This window comes from Cydia amplana, chromosome 3, assembly GCF_948474715.1.
Source record: "Cydia amplana chromosome 3, ilCydAmpl1.1, whole genome shotgun sequence".
Taxonomy (NCBI): Eukaryota; Metazoa; Arthropoda; class Insecta; order Lepidoptera; family Tortricidae; genus Cydia; species Cydia amplana.
In genome coordinates this window covers 19304524-19320766 of record NC_086071.1, presented here as the reverse complement: position 1 = coordinate 19320766, position 16243 = coordinate 19304524, and the positions used below count along the sequence as shown (strand labels likewise).

At 39.5% G+C, this 16243-nt stretch overlaps 1 protein-coding gene across 1 annotated transcript in view; it reads left to right on the top strand.

Moving 5' to 3' along the window:
- Positions 1–181: 181 nt before the first annotated feature.
- Positions 182–16243, top strand: part of LOC134662830 (eukaryotic translation initiation factor 5B) — a 57391-nt gene continuing 41329 nt past the window's right edge. Inside the window, exons 1-7 of the mRNA XM_063519153.1 lie at positions 182–428; positions 506–568; positions 915–1075; positions 2979–4096; positions 6449–6595; positions 7119–7250; positions 7822–8040. Coding sequence (XP_063375223.1) covers positions 382–428; positions 506–568; positions 915–1075; positions 2979–4096; positions 6449–6595; positions 7119–7250; positions 7822–8040 — 1887 coding nt within the window. The 5' untranslated portion in view covers positions 182–381. The remainder of the gene's footprint in view (positions 429–505; positions 569–914; positions 1076–2978; positions 4097–6448; positions 6596–7118; positions 7251–7821; positions 8041–16243) is intronic.

Here is a 16243-nt window from a genome sequence, read left to right as displayed (position 1 = left end):
ATAATGTGTCAATCAATGTCATTTGGTCATGTGTCAAATAAAACCATTCCGGTCAAAGACAAAAACACCACATTGCCGGAGTTATCGCGTACTGTTCGGGGCTTTATAAGGCGATAAAAGCGTTAAAGCTCTACTGACCTACATATAATCAGTTGAGTGCAGAAATACGCCTAAGCATTTTTTTTAAATATGTCAAACCAAAAATTGACGTGAATGGAGGACGTGTGTCTGTGAATACTGAGTACGACGGCAAAGTCGTTTTAATTCGGCTACTTAAAATTAGTGCATTGATTACGTTTCACATGATAGAATTTACCAAAAGCAAGCAATCAAAACCGTATATAAAAGACATTCTGACTTAATAACAGTGCAAACATCGCAATGGGTAAAGCTAAGAAGGGAAAGAAACTGCAGAATGCCGAGGAAGGGTAAATTCCTCTGCATATATTTTATTCGCCACTACGAGGCATATTTAGACAGATTAATAATTAAATAATCTTTTCAGCGACAGCGACGTGGAAACCACTAACATCGAGAGCATGAAACCTTCGCAAACTAAAGGGAAGAAGTAAGTTATTTTTAGGTTAAGCACTTTCAAAAATCTGACCAGCTGGTGGTCGCATAGATTAACGTGAGACTGCACTTTCGCACGTAATTTATGAACTGTACCGCACTTGATAGAACTGTAATTTTGAGTATGAAATTATGACTATGTGGCAAAAGTATTTATTTACTTAAATATTGTATGTACACAATATTGTCTAAAGAAACAGTCAATTACTCAACACTGTTATTATTATTCATGTTTAAAAACTTTACCTAGCTATGTATAGTCTCACTTATGAACCGCAGTCATATAATTTGAGAACAACCCTAGGGTATTTATTTTTAATGATTGAACCAATTTATTGCAGAATTGCGGTAGATTCAGATGAGAGTGAAGATGAGAAGCCTAAAGGTAAAGCAAAGCACAAGAAGTCGGTAGACGAAGATGTCAAGGAAGTCACAAAGAACATTAAAAATGTTTCAATATCTAAGAAGTCTCAAAAGAAAAAGGCTGAAGCCAGCAGTGAAGGTATCAATTATTACAATTATTTACTTTGATAGCACTAGCTTGTAAAACTATTCGTAAATATTATAATTGTTTTCGGTGAAGGAAAACATTGTGAGGAAACCGGACTAATCCCAATACGGGCCTAGTTTACCCTCTGGGTTGGAAGGTCAGATGGCAGTCGCTTTCGTAAAAACTAGTGCCCACGCCAATTACTGGGATTATTTGCCAAGCAGACCCCAGGCTCCCATGAGCCGTGGCAAAATGCCGGGACAACGCGAGGAAGATGATGAGTTTGTAAAAATAAAAACCATTAGAAATGTGACCGTAGTTCTGTAGAAGGCGACCAACTTTTTATTTTTGTCAAAGTGACCTACATAACCCAGTGGCTTTGGTCGTTTTCTGCATTGATAAAAAAATTGAGTTGGTCGTTTTCTGCATAACTATTAACTATGGTTAAATATGAGGAACACTCAGCAAGACATACTAGTCTGGCTATCAAATTACTGAATTAAAAACAAATTGTAAAACACTTTAAAAGGAGGCACTTACACAAATATAGTTACCTAAATGCCATGATCTCTGAAACCTTAACTTAATATAATTCACTGTGTTGCTAACATACTAGCAAAAAAAAACTTGTTACTTATCTATATGTGGTTAGCTTACATTAAAATCCCACAAAGTATGTATCCAACACAGATTTAAGTACAAATATATCTGCAATTCTGCATTATGCCAAAAATGGATGAGATAGCCAGATTGGCCAAGTACCTGCAGTAGCCATAATATATGGCAGATTGCAAGAGAATTTTAATTGTTTTCCTAACACAACATTTTTGCAACTAATTTCACTTTAGCACTAATTTAGAAAACTGATTGTTCTAAACAAATGGTTAATTTCACTTTAACACAAATTAATTAATAACTATAATTATGTGGAAGCTTGTAATTTGCAATAAGTCTATCAACCTATACCTATGTATATGAGGCAGTAAGCATCCCAAATAAATTTAAATTAAATAAATTAATACCTAATGTACAAACACACATGTCACTAGCTTTACTATTACTACTATAATCTGAGTCTCAGTTTGTCTTGTTTTGGCACTTATACAATAAGGAAATGCATATTTGACACCATCACATAATTATGAATGAATGAATGAAATGAATGAATGAATGAATGAAATCGTTTATTTCAGGCAACTAGTGGCCCATACATAAATACCTTAAACTAGCATACATATTATAAAAATATAACTAAACACTAAAAAACACATTATGATTGCGATGCATTACGCAACCCCGCAGTATTGTCAGTATTTCTTTGTAGTTTAGATAGCCAACATCTTTATGGGTAAATTTATATTATGATGCACGCTTTTGACTATTTATTGTATGGTTAACCTCAAAATTTCTGTATGGGTATGACAGTTTATGTCTGTCTTTTATTCACATGGTGTAAAAAAGTAACAGGTGTTTTATCACAAACGGATAAATATATCCACTGAATGCCCACTGGTAAATTTATCACTTAGTTATCATCAGAATGAACATACGTTTTTTAGTATGGAGTTCTGATATGTATGCCGGGGTAGAAAGGATGGCGAAAACAGGAAGACAGACTACCATGAGATGGAAATAATTATGCCAATGAGAGAGAGAGAGCAAGATGTAGTGCTAAAGCACATGAGTGCAAGTTATCCGAGGACGATGTCGTGGACAGGGCGAAGTGGAGAAGGTTAAGCAGGAAAGCTGACTACCACCATGTGGGATAGATAGCTAGGAAGAAAGAGAGAGAGTGTGTGTGATGAAGTGTTGAACCATACTGTGACTTTTGAGGCTGACTGTATACTGCTTGTTTTATTCTTATTAATTGAATGTAAATCTGAAATTAATTAGGTTTAATTTTTTTGTTTAACAGATGAGTCTGATGATGAACCACCACCAAAATCAGGCAAAGGAAAGAAGGCAGCAGATAAAAGTGCTTTCTCCTTCTTGGAAATAGAGGATTCGGCGGAATCATTACCTGATGCTGCTATTTCTTCCGAAGATGACAAACCTCAGAAGCCACAGAAAAAGGCTCAAGAAAAAAAAGAACCCGCCGGCAAGAAAGGTAAAAAAGCCAAAAGGAAGAAGGACGATAGTGATGATGATTTAGAAAAGGTACTTGCTGAACTAGAAATGGAATATGCTGGAGTTAAGAAGGAACCTACACCACCTGCTGAAGGAGAAAAACCGGCTGAGCCTGTTGAAGAGAAACCAAAATCCAAGAAAAAGGGTAAAAAAGAGGAAACTAAAGTAGAACCTGAAGAAGAAAAAGAAGGGAGTGATAATGAACTTGATGTTACAATCAAGACGGCTGCTCAGAAAAAGAAGGAAAAAAAAGAAAGGGAAAAGCAGAAAAAACTAGAAGCCAAAAAAAAGGAACCAGAAGGCAAGAAAGAAGAGCCTAAAGCGGAAGTTGAAAAGAAGGAAGAAGCTAAGGCCGAGGAACCAGCTAAGGCACCGTCTGAGGGAAAAGAAGGAGACACCCCTGCTACAGAAGGTAAGAAGAAAAAGAAAGGTAAAGGCAAAGATGAAAAGGAGGAAAAAGATGATAAAGGTAAAAAGGGGCCTGCGAAAAAAACTATTGCTGCTATGCAGGAAGCTCTTAAGAAAATCAAAGAAGAGGAGGAACGTTTAAAGAAAGAAGAAGAAGAGAGGATAAAGCAGGAGGAAGAGCGTGAGCAGCAAAGACTAGAAGCTATTAGATTAGAAAAAGAACGCAAGGAAAGAAAGAAACAGAAGGAAAAGGATCGCAAGGAGCGTCTTAAAGCCGAAGGGAAACTGCTGACACCTAAACAGAAAGCAGAGAAAGCTAGAGCTCAAGCTATGCTGGAGTCTCTCAAAGCACAAGGTATAGAAGTAGGCGGGTCTGAAAAGAAACCACCAAGGCCTGGCACGAGGGTCAAACCTACGAAGCTCAAGAGTCAGATGTCGCAGGACACTCCAACACCGCAGGAGGAAAAGAAAGTTGAATTGGAGATTGTAGATAAAAAGGTGAGGCATCCATTTATATGTATAGTCTAGTACAGTGGGCCAAGAAAGTGGTCTACCAGTTTTGACAAAAGTTTCTGCGAGATCTAACGATCGCTAATGGTACGTTTACACGCTTGCCGAGGCTTGGCAAGCGTCTACAAGCTTCAAGCCTTTACAAACGCTTGGATGCCATTTACATGCTTGCGAGTGCGTTACTGTGTTCCGGACAAGCAAGCATGGCAGACGTGGACGTTGAAGTTGTGTCGGCAATTGCTCTAAGTAAACACTAAACACGCGCCAACGTGTAAATACGTCGCAAGCGCTTGCCGCAAGCTCCCTTTGATCTTGTCTCCAAAAACCGACACTAGCCCGGATCGCGACAAGCCAAGCCAAACAACCCCGTTCACACGCTTGTGTTTGTGGAAGCTTGTCGAGATTTGCCAAGCGTGTAAACGTACCATTAGGTTGACTTTTCTAACAGAGTTTAAAGTAAATCGACCTTGTTGTCTCATGACGTTCAAACAAACCTCAACCGTAGGGTGGTAGACCACTTTCTTGGCCCACTGTACTATCGCCAGCAATGTTAACTGACCGTTCGTAAACCTTATTACAAATAGCATAAGGTCCACTGGTGGACAGTTGAGTGTTGCTGTTTGTACATACATACATACATCACTGGCTCAGTGACCCAAAGAGGATCTTGGCCTCTGACACAAGAGAGCGCCACTCTGCCCTATTCTGCTGTTTGTATGAATTATTATTTGATATTTACTAGTTGCTATAGGTGAAGGAAAATCCTAAATGTCCTAGTTCCCACTCTGGGTTGGAAGGTCAAGTGGCAGTCGCTTTCGTAAAACTAGTGCCTACGTCAAATCTTGGGATTAGTTGTCAAGCGCACACTAGGCTCCCATGACCTGTGGCAAAATACCGGGATAACGCCAGGAAGATGTTGAGTACTTTAAAAATTATTGTTATATGCCTAAAAGAATGGGTATATATAGATGGTCAAGCAAATCTTATCAGTAAAAAAGGCGCGAAATTCAAATTTTAATTAAAATTCTTTCGATAAAAGGTCGAGAAATAAAGAAAACAAAGTTATGGGAAGACTAAATATTTCGGGGTTTGTAATCTGCGAAACGCGTGGACGAGAATGCTTTAATGAGATTAATTGGATGTTGGAAATAAAACTACGCGCAAAACATCTCGACGTTAATGAGAATATACAGCTTCTAATAAAATAGACTGGTAGCGTCGAAGTTTGGGAACAATGGTATAAGGCGTGTTACTTTATATAATACTGGGACTTGTTCGGAAAAAGATTTTGAGCCTGATTGTTATTGTTTGTATTCTTTTCTTTTATTGGAATTACTTCGAGTCCAGTAGGGAGTAGGGACCAGAAAATGTGGTGTTAAGTGTTGCGATGTATTTATACGAGCAATATTAATAATTCCTATTACCTTTTGTAATATTTAAATATGTGGTTCAAGGTATCTAGAGCCTAAATACTTAGCCAAGATAATCGTACATAAAGTCTATTTTTTTATTCGGTAGACTGAAATGACAGTTAATAGTATGAACATGAAATGTCATTCCATACTATTAACTGTCATTTCAGTCTACCGAATAAAAAAATAGACTTTAGTCAAACGCCAAGAGAAAATATGTATCAGGATGACAGATGCTACGAAAAGTCACGTGACTATTTCCATAACATTATTTAAATTTCGAAACATTGTCATCTTAGCTAGTTAGTTTTTAGGGTTCCGTACCCAAAGGGTAAAAACGGGACCCTATTACTAAGACTCCGCTGTCCGTCCGTCCGTCTGTCACCAGGCTGTATCTCACGAACGAATATCCCTTCGCGCCTACATTTTCAAATTTGCCGCCTTTTTCTACTGACAAGATCTGCTTGACCAAGTATAATATGATACTAGGGTCTTTGATAGATTTCCTTTTAAAATCAAAAGTCTTCGTGATCCAGGGGACTTCACATTGGAAATAAGCAAGACAAATTGACTAATTTTAGAATGTAAATATTTGCACTACTTTTCCGTAATAAAAAAGGTTTTTAGTTTCTGGATTTTGCGAGTGAACCAGTTTTAAACAGCTCGTTCCTATCGATGCTGACTACTAAATTATTAAGATTTTTACAATAATCTGTTACCTATAAAGCTCCGTCTCCATATCGCGCGGCAAACCATCGAACATTGGCTCGCGCGGCAGTTCGCACAATGGATACCGGGCGCATCGAGTTGGCTCGCGCGGCAGCCCGGTATCCATTGCGCGCGGCTGCCGCGCGAGCCAATGTTCGATGGTTTGCCGCGCGATATGGAGACGGAGCTTAACGTTTAACAAATACAACTTGATTTGTAGGAGGAACCCAAAAAGCAGGAAAAGAAAGAGGAAGAGGAAGGCATCAAGGACTCTTGGGACGCGGAGTCCTCCGAAGAGGAACCGGAGCCCGAGCCGCAGCCCGAGGCCGCCAAGCCAGCCCCCGCCAAGGAAAAAACACCCGCAAAGGTATGTGGAGTATAGAGTAAAATCAGGGTTCGAATGGATAATTATCAATGATAGTTATCTTAATAATTATCGTGATTTTTATGCCTCATAGTCATCGATTGGATAATAACCTAAAATTTAATACCTAAAATATAAAAACTCTTTATAGTATACACGGGTTTTAAAATATTAATTGTGTCTCAAAATAACTGCTGTCTATGTTTCTATATTAATCATCTGGTGCTTTATTTCATGCATGGTGTAAAATAGTTTTTTTTTTAAACAGTCAAATCACTACATAGTATAAAACAAAGGCGCTTCCCGCTGCCTGTCTGCCCATATATATGCTTAGATCTTTGAAACTACGCAACGGATTTTAATGCGGTTTTTTTAATAGATAGAGTGATTCAAGAGGAAGGTTTATGTATAATTTGTTAACTTTGCGAAGCTGGGGCGGTTCGCTAGTACCGTATACACGTGTATACTGCACAGCACTGTCTCGCTTCATTACGAATGACGTTTTTTTTAATTTGTTTCTTTTTAGAAAGTGGAAGAAGACAGCTTTTCTGAGGAAGAAGACAGTTCAGATGAAGACTCCAGTTCTGAAGAGGATTCAGATGATGAAGGGATGACCGATGCTCAGAAAAAGAGGGAGCTCATCTTGAAGAGATTAGAGGTAAGATTAAATGAAATAGTTTTAATTATACAGACCCGTCTAGCTAGTTTTATAGCAGCCATTCTCAAAGGGTTCCGCGACACCCCTGCAGGGGTTCCGCAAGAATTTAGAATAATTTAGAATAATAAAATAAGGATAATTATTATGCTTATTAATAAAAAAAATACACTTCTAAAAACTATTGTTTTATTGTAGGGTTCCATCAAGTATTTCGCTTTCCAAAAGGGTTCCGTCAAAAAAAAAGATTGAGAACCGCTGTTTTATAGTAACACTTTACCAGGCCCCTTTTTCACCACGGAGACGGGTGCGACAATTGTCGACATCACTGTTACTGACGTCACTGGCCTCCATAGGCTACGGTAACCGCTTACCATACGGACGGGCTGTGTGCTTGTTTGCCACCAACATTTGATACTAAAAAAACTCCATTATATCGCTAATCAATAAGTACTTATTTTGCGAAGCTATTAAGCTAGCGGGCCGAAGCTTGCGAGACTCCTGACTTTTGTTATTGTTACAACTTAAAATAAAAATGCTCATGCCACTAAGTAATTCTCTTATATATCCACAGAAACGGAAAGAAGAGAACGAGTTAAACAAACAGAATAACCCTCTCCGCGCAGCCGTGGTCTGCGTACTCGGCCACGTCGACACCGGGAAGACGAAAATTCTGGACAAACTTCGCCGAACCAACGTCCAAGATGGCGAAGCTGGCGGTATCACGCAACAAATAGGCGCTACTAATGTGCCTATTGAGAATATTAAGGAGCAAACGAGACACGTTAAAGGGGTGAGTAGATAGACAGCAATCTTAGTATTAGGTTATCGGAAAGACGAAAATTCTGGACAAACTTCGCCGAACCAACGTCCAAGATGGCGAAGCTGGCGGTATCACGCAACAAATAGGCGCTACTAATGTGCCTATTGAGAATATTAAGGAGCAAACTAGACATGTTAAAGGGGTGAGTAGATACTAGATAGTCAGCAATCTTAGTATTAGGTTATCGGAAAGACGAAAATTCTGGACAAACTTCGCCGAACCAACGTCCAAGATGGCGAAGCTGGCGGTATCACGCAACAAATAGGCGCTACTAATGTGCCTATTGAGAATATTAAGGAGCAAACTAGACATGTTAAAGGGGTGAGTAGATACTAGATAGTCAGCAATCTTAGTATTAGGTTATCGGAAAGACGAAAATTCTGGACAAACTTCGCCGAACCAACGTCCAAGATGGCGAAGCTGGCGGTATCACGCAACAAATAGGCGCTACTAATGTGCCTATTGAGAATATTAAGGAGCAAACTAGATATGTTAAAGGCGTGAGTAGATACTAGATAGTCAGCAATCTTAGTATTAGGTTATCGGAAAGACGAAAATTCTTGACAAACTTCGCCGAACCAACGTCCAAGATGGCGAAGCTGGCGGTATCACGCAACAAATAGGCGCTACTAATGTGCCTATTGAGAATATCAAGGAGCAAACTAGACATGTTAAAGGGGTGAGTAGATACTAGATAGTCAGCAATCTTAGCATTAGGTTATCGGAAAGACGAAAATTCTGGACAAACTTCGTCGAACCAACGTCCAAGATGGCGAAGCTGGCGGTATCACGCAACAAATAGGCGCTACTAATGTGCCTATTGAGAATATTAAGGAGCAAACTAGACATGTTAAAGGGGTGAGTAGATACTAGATAGTCAGCAATCTTAGCATTAGGTTATCGGAAAGACGAAAATTCTGGACAAACTTCGCCGAACCAACGTTCAAGATGGCGAAGCTGGGGGCATCACACAACAGATAGGAGCTACCAATGTGTCTATTGAGAATATTAAGGAGCAAACTAGTCATGTTAAAGGGGTGAGTAGATAGTCAGCAATCTTAGTATTAGGTTAGGTTAGGTTAGGTTGGTTCGCCGAACCAACGTTCAAGATGGCAAAGCTGGGGGCATTACTCAGCGGATCGGGGCTACCAATGTTCCTATTGAGAATATCAAGGAGCAAACTAGACATGTTAAAGGGGTGAGTAGATAGTCAGCAATCTTAGTGTTAGGTTATCGGAAAGACGAAAATTCTGGACAAACTGCATAGAACTAACATACAAGATGGCGAAGCTGGGGGCATTACGCAACAAATAGGCGCTACTAATGTGCCTATTGAGAATAATATTCTTAAGGAGCAAACTAGACATGTTAAAGGGGTGAGTAGATAGTCAGCAATCTTAGTGTTAGGTTATCGGAAAGACGAAAATTCTGGACAAACTGCATAGAACTAACATACAAGATGGCGAAGCTGGGGGCATTACGCAACAAATAGGCGCTACTAATGTGCCTATTGAGAATAATATTCTTAAGGAGCAAACTAGACATGTTAAAGGGGTGAGTAAACAGTCAGCAATCTTAGTATTAGGTTATCGGAAAAACGATAATTCTGAACAAACTTCGCCTACCCAACGTCCAAGATGGCGAAGCTGGCGGCAACAAATAGGCGCTACTAATGTGCCTATTGAGAATATTAAGGAGCAAACTAGACATGTTAAAGGGGTGAGTAGATAGACAGCAATCTTAGTATTAGGTTATCGGAAAGACGAAAATTCTGGACAAACTTCGCTTACCCAACGTCCAAGATGGCGAAGCTGGCGGTATCACGCAACAAATAGGCGCTACTAATGTGCCTATTGAGAATATTAAGGAGCAAACTAGACACATGTCTAGTACATACGCACCTTACCCCCTTAACATTAAAGGCGCCCTTTAACATTAAAGGGGTGAGTAGATACTAGATAGACAGCAATCTTAGTATTAGGTTATCGGAAAGACGAAAATTCTGGACAAACTTCGCCGAACCAACGTTCAAGATGGCGAAGCTGGCGGTATCACGCAACAAATAGGCGCTACTAATGTGTCTATTGAGAATATTAAGGAGCAAACGAAATATGACGTCCCACGGATAAAGGTACCTTATGGCCTTTGGCGCTTACGCTGTTATTAACGCCGCTCCGCCGCCGCGCGCTATTATTATTGCGGCGCTATGCGACGTAAGCGCCAAGTGCCATAAGGTACCTTTTGCCGTGGAACGTCACATATGTTAAAGGGGTGAGTCAGCAGTGTCACTACTATGAAAGAGAAGAGAATTTAGATAGGTAATTAAAAGCGGCATATTAAAGGAATGGAAATAAAAATGATTAACAATGATGGCATTAAAAAAATGTAATAAACCTTTTGGCAGCCAAGGGCCACATAGTAGTTAACGAAGTTAACGCGGGCCGCACTTTGTTAATATTTATGACTTTATCAGTCATTGTCGTTTGTCAATATTACATACAAAATAGCCAGGGAGGCTCGCGGGCCGCAGGTTGCCGACCGCTGGGTTAGCTCATATGGTATAACATAAAGTATCCTGTTTTGATACTGAATGTTAAATGATTGGTGTAATATACCCTCATTATTACTAATATTGATACTATTTTTAGATCGTTCTGTACAAATACCTAATCATTTTGCAGGTATATCATGTTGTTTGTACAATACTTTGCAGTCTGCCATAATATGTTACCTACTCTTCGAAGGCCGCAAAAATATGTGACACACTCTTGTGGCTCTACAAATAAGATCGTGTCAGATATTTTTGCGGCCTTCGTTGTGTAATATATTATTGCAGGTGACTGTACCTATACTTTTACCTGCACACTATACATGATATGGACTCGAACCTTTTGAGTGTGAATTTGAATAACTAGACTTGTTTTTATGCGACTCAACTCTTTAAAAATCGGATAGGTAAGTGTGAGTGGGACTCGCCCGCCGAGGGTTCCGTACAAATTCAACTTAAGGGACACTTTTTTTCCTAATATATTCGAAAGAGCTCGTGATTCTGAGTGTTCCAGTACCCGTACCATGAGTCACTGACAGTGTCAAAAGTGACATATACGCTAACTTCTACGTAATTTACTTTTTATACATCTCGCTTGCACTTATATGTGAGTACGAGCGAGATGCATAGAAAGTAAGTTACTTTCTCTATAGCGTTTATGTCAGTGCCAAACTGGTGGTAGCCAAGGGAACAAGGGGTTTTTAGAGAATGGGGTTTTGAAAGACAAACCACAAATTAAATAGCATAATACTGTTTAATATAGTTGTAAAAATACAATATTATGGGGCTTAGAGTAATGTGGCTTGTGTAGCAAAAAAAGGCAAAGAAAATAAAAAATAAAAAAAGCAAGTGCTGAAGGCTCCGATATGTGTCGTGAGGATGCGAGGCTGTGATTGGCTAATTATTAATTATACATATCACGCGATATTCAAGTGTGATTCTTCATTCTAACAAACACAAGTATAAGTTTACAGCTAGCTATGTATGTCAAGACACTTAGGGGTCATTTAGACGGCGCGCGAACTCTTTTTTTTTATTATTATAAATGGGCTTACTCATGGCCACAGACTAGCCGAGGCGAAGATACTACGATTTCGCATGCGATTTTAGTGCGATTGATGTTACAACAATTCAGCCGACCGATCTAATACCGCAATTTCGCACCGTCTAAATGAGCTGTTTACATAGTCAGTATCATAAACATGTAGGTATACAATTTTCGAATTATGTACTTCTAGGGTCTTAAATTAAACTATCTCTAGGATCTTAAATTAAACATACATATTACTAAGTTACATAGGTAGAGATTTAAAAAATCCTGATACTAAGTTATGATTGGGTGCGGGTGCGGCTCGATACAGTGCAAATACTTATGTGCTTAGTGCGGTGGAAATAAGGTCGAAATTTAAATAAACTTTAAAATAAGTGGTAAATACGCAGCGAAGCGGCGTGAACACAGCAGAAATAACATAAAAAAATCCAAATCTGAAAAGAAGGGTAGGTAAGCCACATTGAGGCTAATTCCGTCTTAAGGACTATTCCGTCCACAATAGTATATTTATTTGCTTTTTAATTGTAAGAAAAACCCATCTGCTTTGGATTGCTGAAACCAAAGAGAATTTGAAATAGAGGCGGATTGTCAAAGTACATTATGTAGCCACAGTAAATTCACTGCCATCTTTTGACAAGAGATTAAAACTGTTAGAACGCCATTTGACTTTGACCCTTATTCTTTTACTGATATGTGTTAATTTGTTAAATATTGAAATTAACGCGGGAGTAGGCCAAAGGTATGGGGCAATATTTACGAGCTATGGCGCCATGAACTTTGGCCTGCATTCGGGTCGATGGCGTTAATTTCAATATTTAACAACTTAACACATCTCAGTGAAAGAATAAGGGTCAAAGTCAAATGGCGTTCTAACAGTTCTAATCTTTTGTCAAAAGATGGCAGTAAATGTACTGGGGCTACATAATTTACCATGACAGTATAGTGTAGCTTTCTAGTAGAGCCCGAAGGCTTATCCTATTGTCTATTGTTCAGTAAAACCGCACGTGCTACTTACCTGCAAAAAAGGGTCCTAATTATTCTATTAGGCACCTGAGCGCGGGCTAGTCCAACGCTCAAAAAACCAGTGTAGGTGCGCTCTCCGATAACGCGCCTTTGTTACGCATCTCGATGACACATTTTAGACTGGTTCTGTAGCGTTCGACTCGCCGGCACTCAGTATTTCGGTTACTGAGTTGAACGGACCACACACATATTTATCCATTAGTCCATTTTGAATCTTATTGCAATTTCCATAGGAGTTGTAATTAAATTACCTGGGTAAAGTGAACAAACGATTTTTTTGCAGGTGGTTGTGGCACGTGGCACGAGCGGTTTTACTTAACAATAGACAATAGGATAAGCCTTCGGGCTCTATTAGAAAGCTACAAACTATAACTCTCTATTCACTCTATTCTCTTTGCTGAAACTAGAAGCAATAGCCCCTATGACGGAATTAGCCACATTGACCTTAGACAACTTTTTAAAAATAGATCAGTTATGATTAAATTTTTGTTTGAACAAGACAAACACGTCCGCACTGGCCATGGTCTCCTTGTTCTGGTTCTGCAGCAGCGTGAACTCCACTTTACATTTCTCGAAGGGCCACACGTTGGGGAAGTCCTGCCCGGGCACTGTGATGTTCATCAGCCTGTGTGTGCCCTGAAATATATAAAAAAATTACATATTTGGCCCAAAAAAATATGTTTCGGTAGACCTCCTAATTGCCAGAGGCGTCCTCTCTAGTTAATCTAATAGGCTACATGACTAATTTTCATTTGAATGGTATCAATCGGTCGGGTTTGTTTTTAGGATCAAATGTCTATATGGGACCCATTGCATTAAAGCAACACAAAAGTCAGAAATTATGTATAATCAAAGTCCGACAGTCCCACTTCACTCACGAAACTCCCCTCACAAAAGGCTAAGTGAACATGACGTCAAGGTTACTGAGATCCCATCTTGTAGTATGGACAAAACAAGAAAATTGCGTTTTTGTCGGTGAAATATTGCGTATATAGGTACTATACAATATTTTTTTTGGATAAAATGTAAGGAATCGAATGGTACCCTTACTTTTATCGTTTTAGGGAGTTAAAAAAAATCTTAAATTTTGAAACTTTCAGATCCTGTATTTTTTAGTGTCCGACCGAAACATGTTTTTTTGCCGAAACCGAAACCGAATGTTCGGCTTTGGCTCTAGTTTCGGCCGAAACCGAAACCGAAACTTTTGTAGACTTGTTAAAATCGTTGAAAAAATGTCATAAAACCGCTTTTACACACATATTATGGGGCTGTCAAGACCCAATGTCCTTGAAATTGATGTTACTTGAGCAGTTTTTTATGAAAATTACTAGAGTTAGACCAAGATAATTCTGCAACGATTTTGATAACACACGCAGTGCAAGTGTTATTTTAAGCGTCAAAACTTCTATGAAATTATGACGTATAAATAACATTTGCACTAGTTGCACTGCGTATGCTACAAAAATCATTGCAGAATTTTCTTGGTCTAACTCTATTCATTCACTAAATATAGGGTCAACCAAAAACGCGAGCGCAGCGAGCGCGAAATTTTTCGTTAACAATATCGCAAGGCCGGGTACCGATCTTCACCTGGGCCTAAAAGTCCGAAATGCCCCATTGAGGCGAACTTTTATTGTATTAAAAAGCGAGACCGCAGGCCGAGCATGGCGCAGCGACGCCAAAGGCTAAGCGCTGAAGTAGAGGACATGTGGAACACAAACCAATGGTAAATTGAGGTAAAAAGTGAGGCTAAGGTCAAGTATTCGTATGAAAAACTGTACTGGGGACACTTTCAAGGGTTTTTTCTTCGTTTTAATCAATAGTCAGCTGTTCAGCCTCGCAAAATATTAACTATTGAGAAAATCAAATTTGCGGCACTAGTTGAGCGTAGCTATAGCCTCGTTTAAAATTTGCCATTAGAGGTAGATAGGAAAATTACTGAATAAGTGAGTGAATAAGAGCGAAAAAGACACGTCGTTCGACATGGGGCGGGCTGAGGGCCTACCGCGAACCTCGTTCGACGTGTTGCCTCTTTGTCGCACTTGTAAATACGAACGTAAGTGTGACAGGGAGGTAACACGTCGAACGTGGTTCGCGGTAGGCCCGCTGATACTTGGCCAACGCCTGAAGATTGAAATTAAAAACGCAAACTTATTTCCCTGTACTGAACAACAGAACATGCTGTATGCAGAATTAACTGTAGGGGGCCCCAAAACCTTGCACTGCCTGGGGACCCCGACATGCTTAATCCGGCCCTGCTTAATATCACCATTAAACGGTTCTAATGTCTTAATTTTTTTGACTTATGTATCTGAAATTTAAATCACAATGTGTAAACATTTATACCTAAACCGCTAACGAGTAATACCTACTACACAAATAATCCACATTTATTTTTATTAAAATAGTTTTCTTATTATGTATTTCCTTAAGCGCTGGTGGCCTAGCGATAAGAGCGTGCGACTTTCAATCCGAAGGTACAAACCCCGTCTCGTACCAATGAGGTTCCCCAACTTTTGGTCTTTGTCCGAAGTACCATTTCGTAAGTTTCGGCCCGGCCGAAAGGTTCGGCCGTTTTTTGGCCGAAACCGAAACTACAGCTGAAACATGATTTTTTGGCCGAAACTGGCCGAAACCGAAACCGAACCTTCGGTCGGACAATAGTATTTTTGTAAAATTTCCGTATTTTATTTTAGTATCCACATTATTGTGATAAATTGCTCATTTGCGATAGCATAACAAAATCTAGTAAAATAGATATATTTTACTAGATTTTGTTATAAAATTCAACATGTGTCATCATCCCTATTCGGCTTGCAGCGCCCTATTTCTCTATGACGTCATTCCATTCACCCCTGCGACTCAATCGATGCGCCCCGAACTGGGTCGTGTGTTCCCATCGCTTGGGGAACAAAAACACTAAATAAACTTAGTTTAGACTCTTCAGAACCAAAAAATACGTAGGTATCGTAAACTTTTAGGGTTCCGTATCTCAAAAGGAAAAAACGGAACCCTTATAGGATCACTCGTGCGTCTGTCTGTCTGTCTGTCCGACGAATCCCCCCCCCCCCCCTTTATCTCCGAAACTACTGAATTTAAAATGTTGAAATAATACACAAAATCTTTACCTATAGATGCCAGAAAAACCTCTTAGAAATGTGCAGCCAGTGAAGCGTGAGTGGACTTAATGTTACGGAACCCTTGGAGCGCGACTCGCACTTGGCCGTTTTTGTTTAATCGTCAGAATTAGATAAAATGTGGTGGATATCTCTTGCCGGACTAGGCCGGCAAAATAACTACTACTAACCGGTGGTAAAGGACACGGCATGCCGATCATTTGAAACGCCTTGCCAAGGTAAGGGTCCCTGTTGATGGAGTCACAGATCCTTTCAAACTTCATCTCTACGAAGCTGCGCTTGTACTCGTTGTGAAGGAACTCGTAGAAAATTGAATGCAACTGATATACATAAGAAATTAGTGTTAAGACTTAAGAGTAAATATCTGCGCGTTTTCCCAGAGATAAGACCTAGCTAAAGGGTGGTCCAGACATA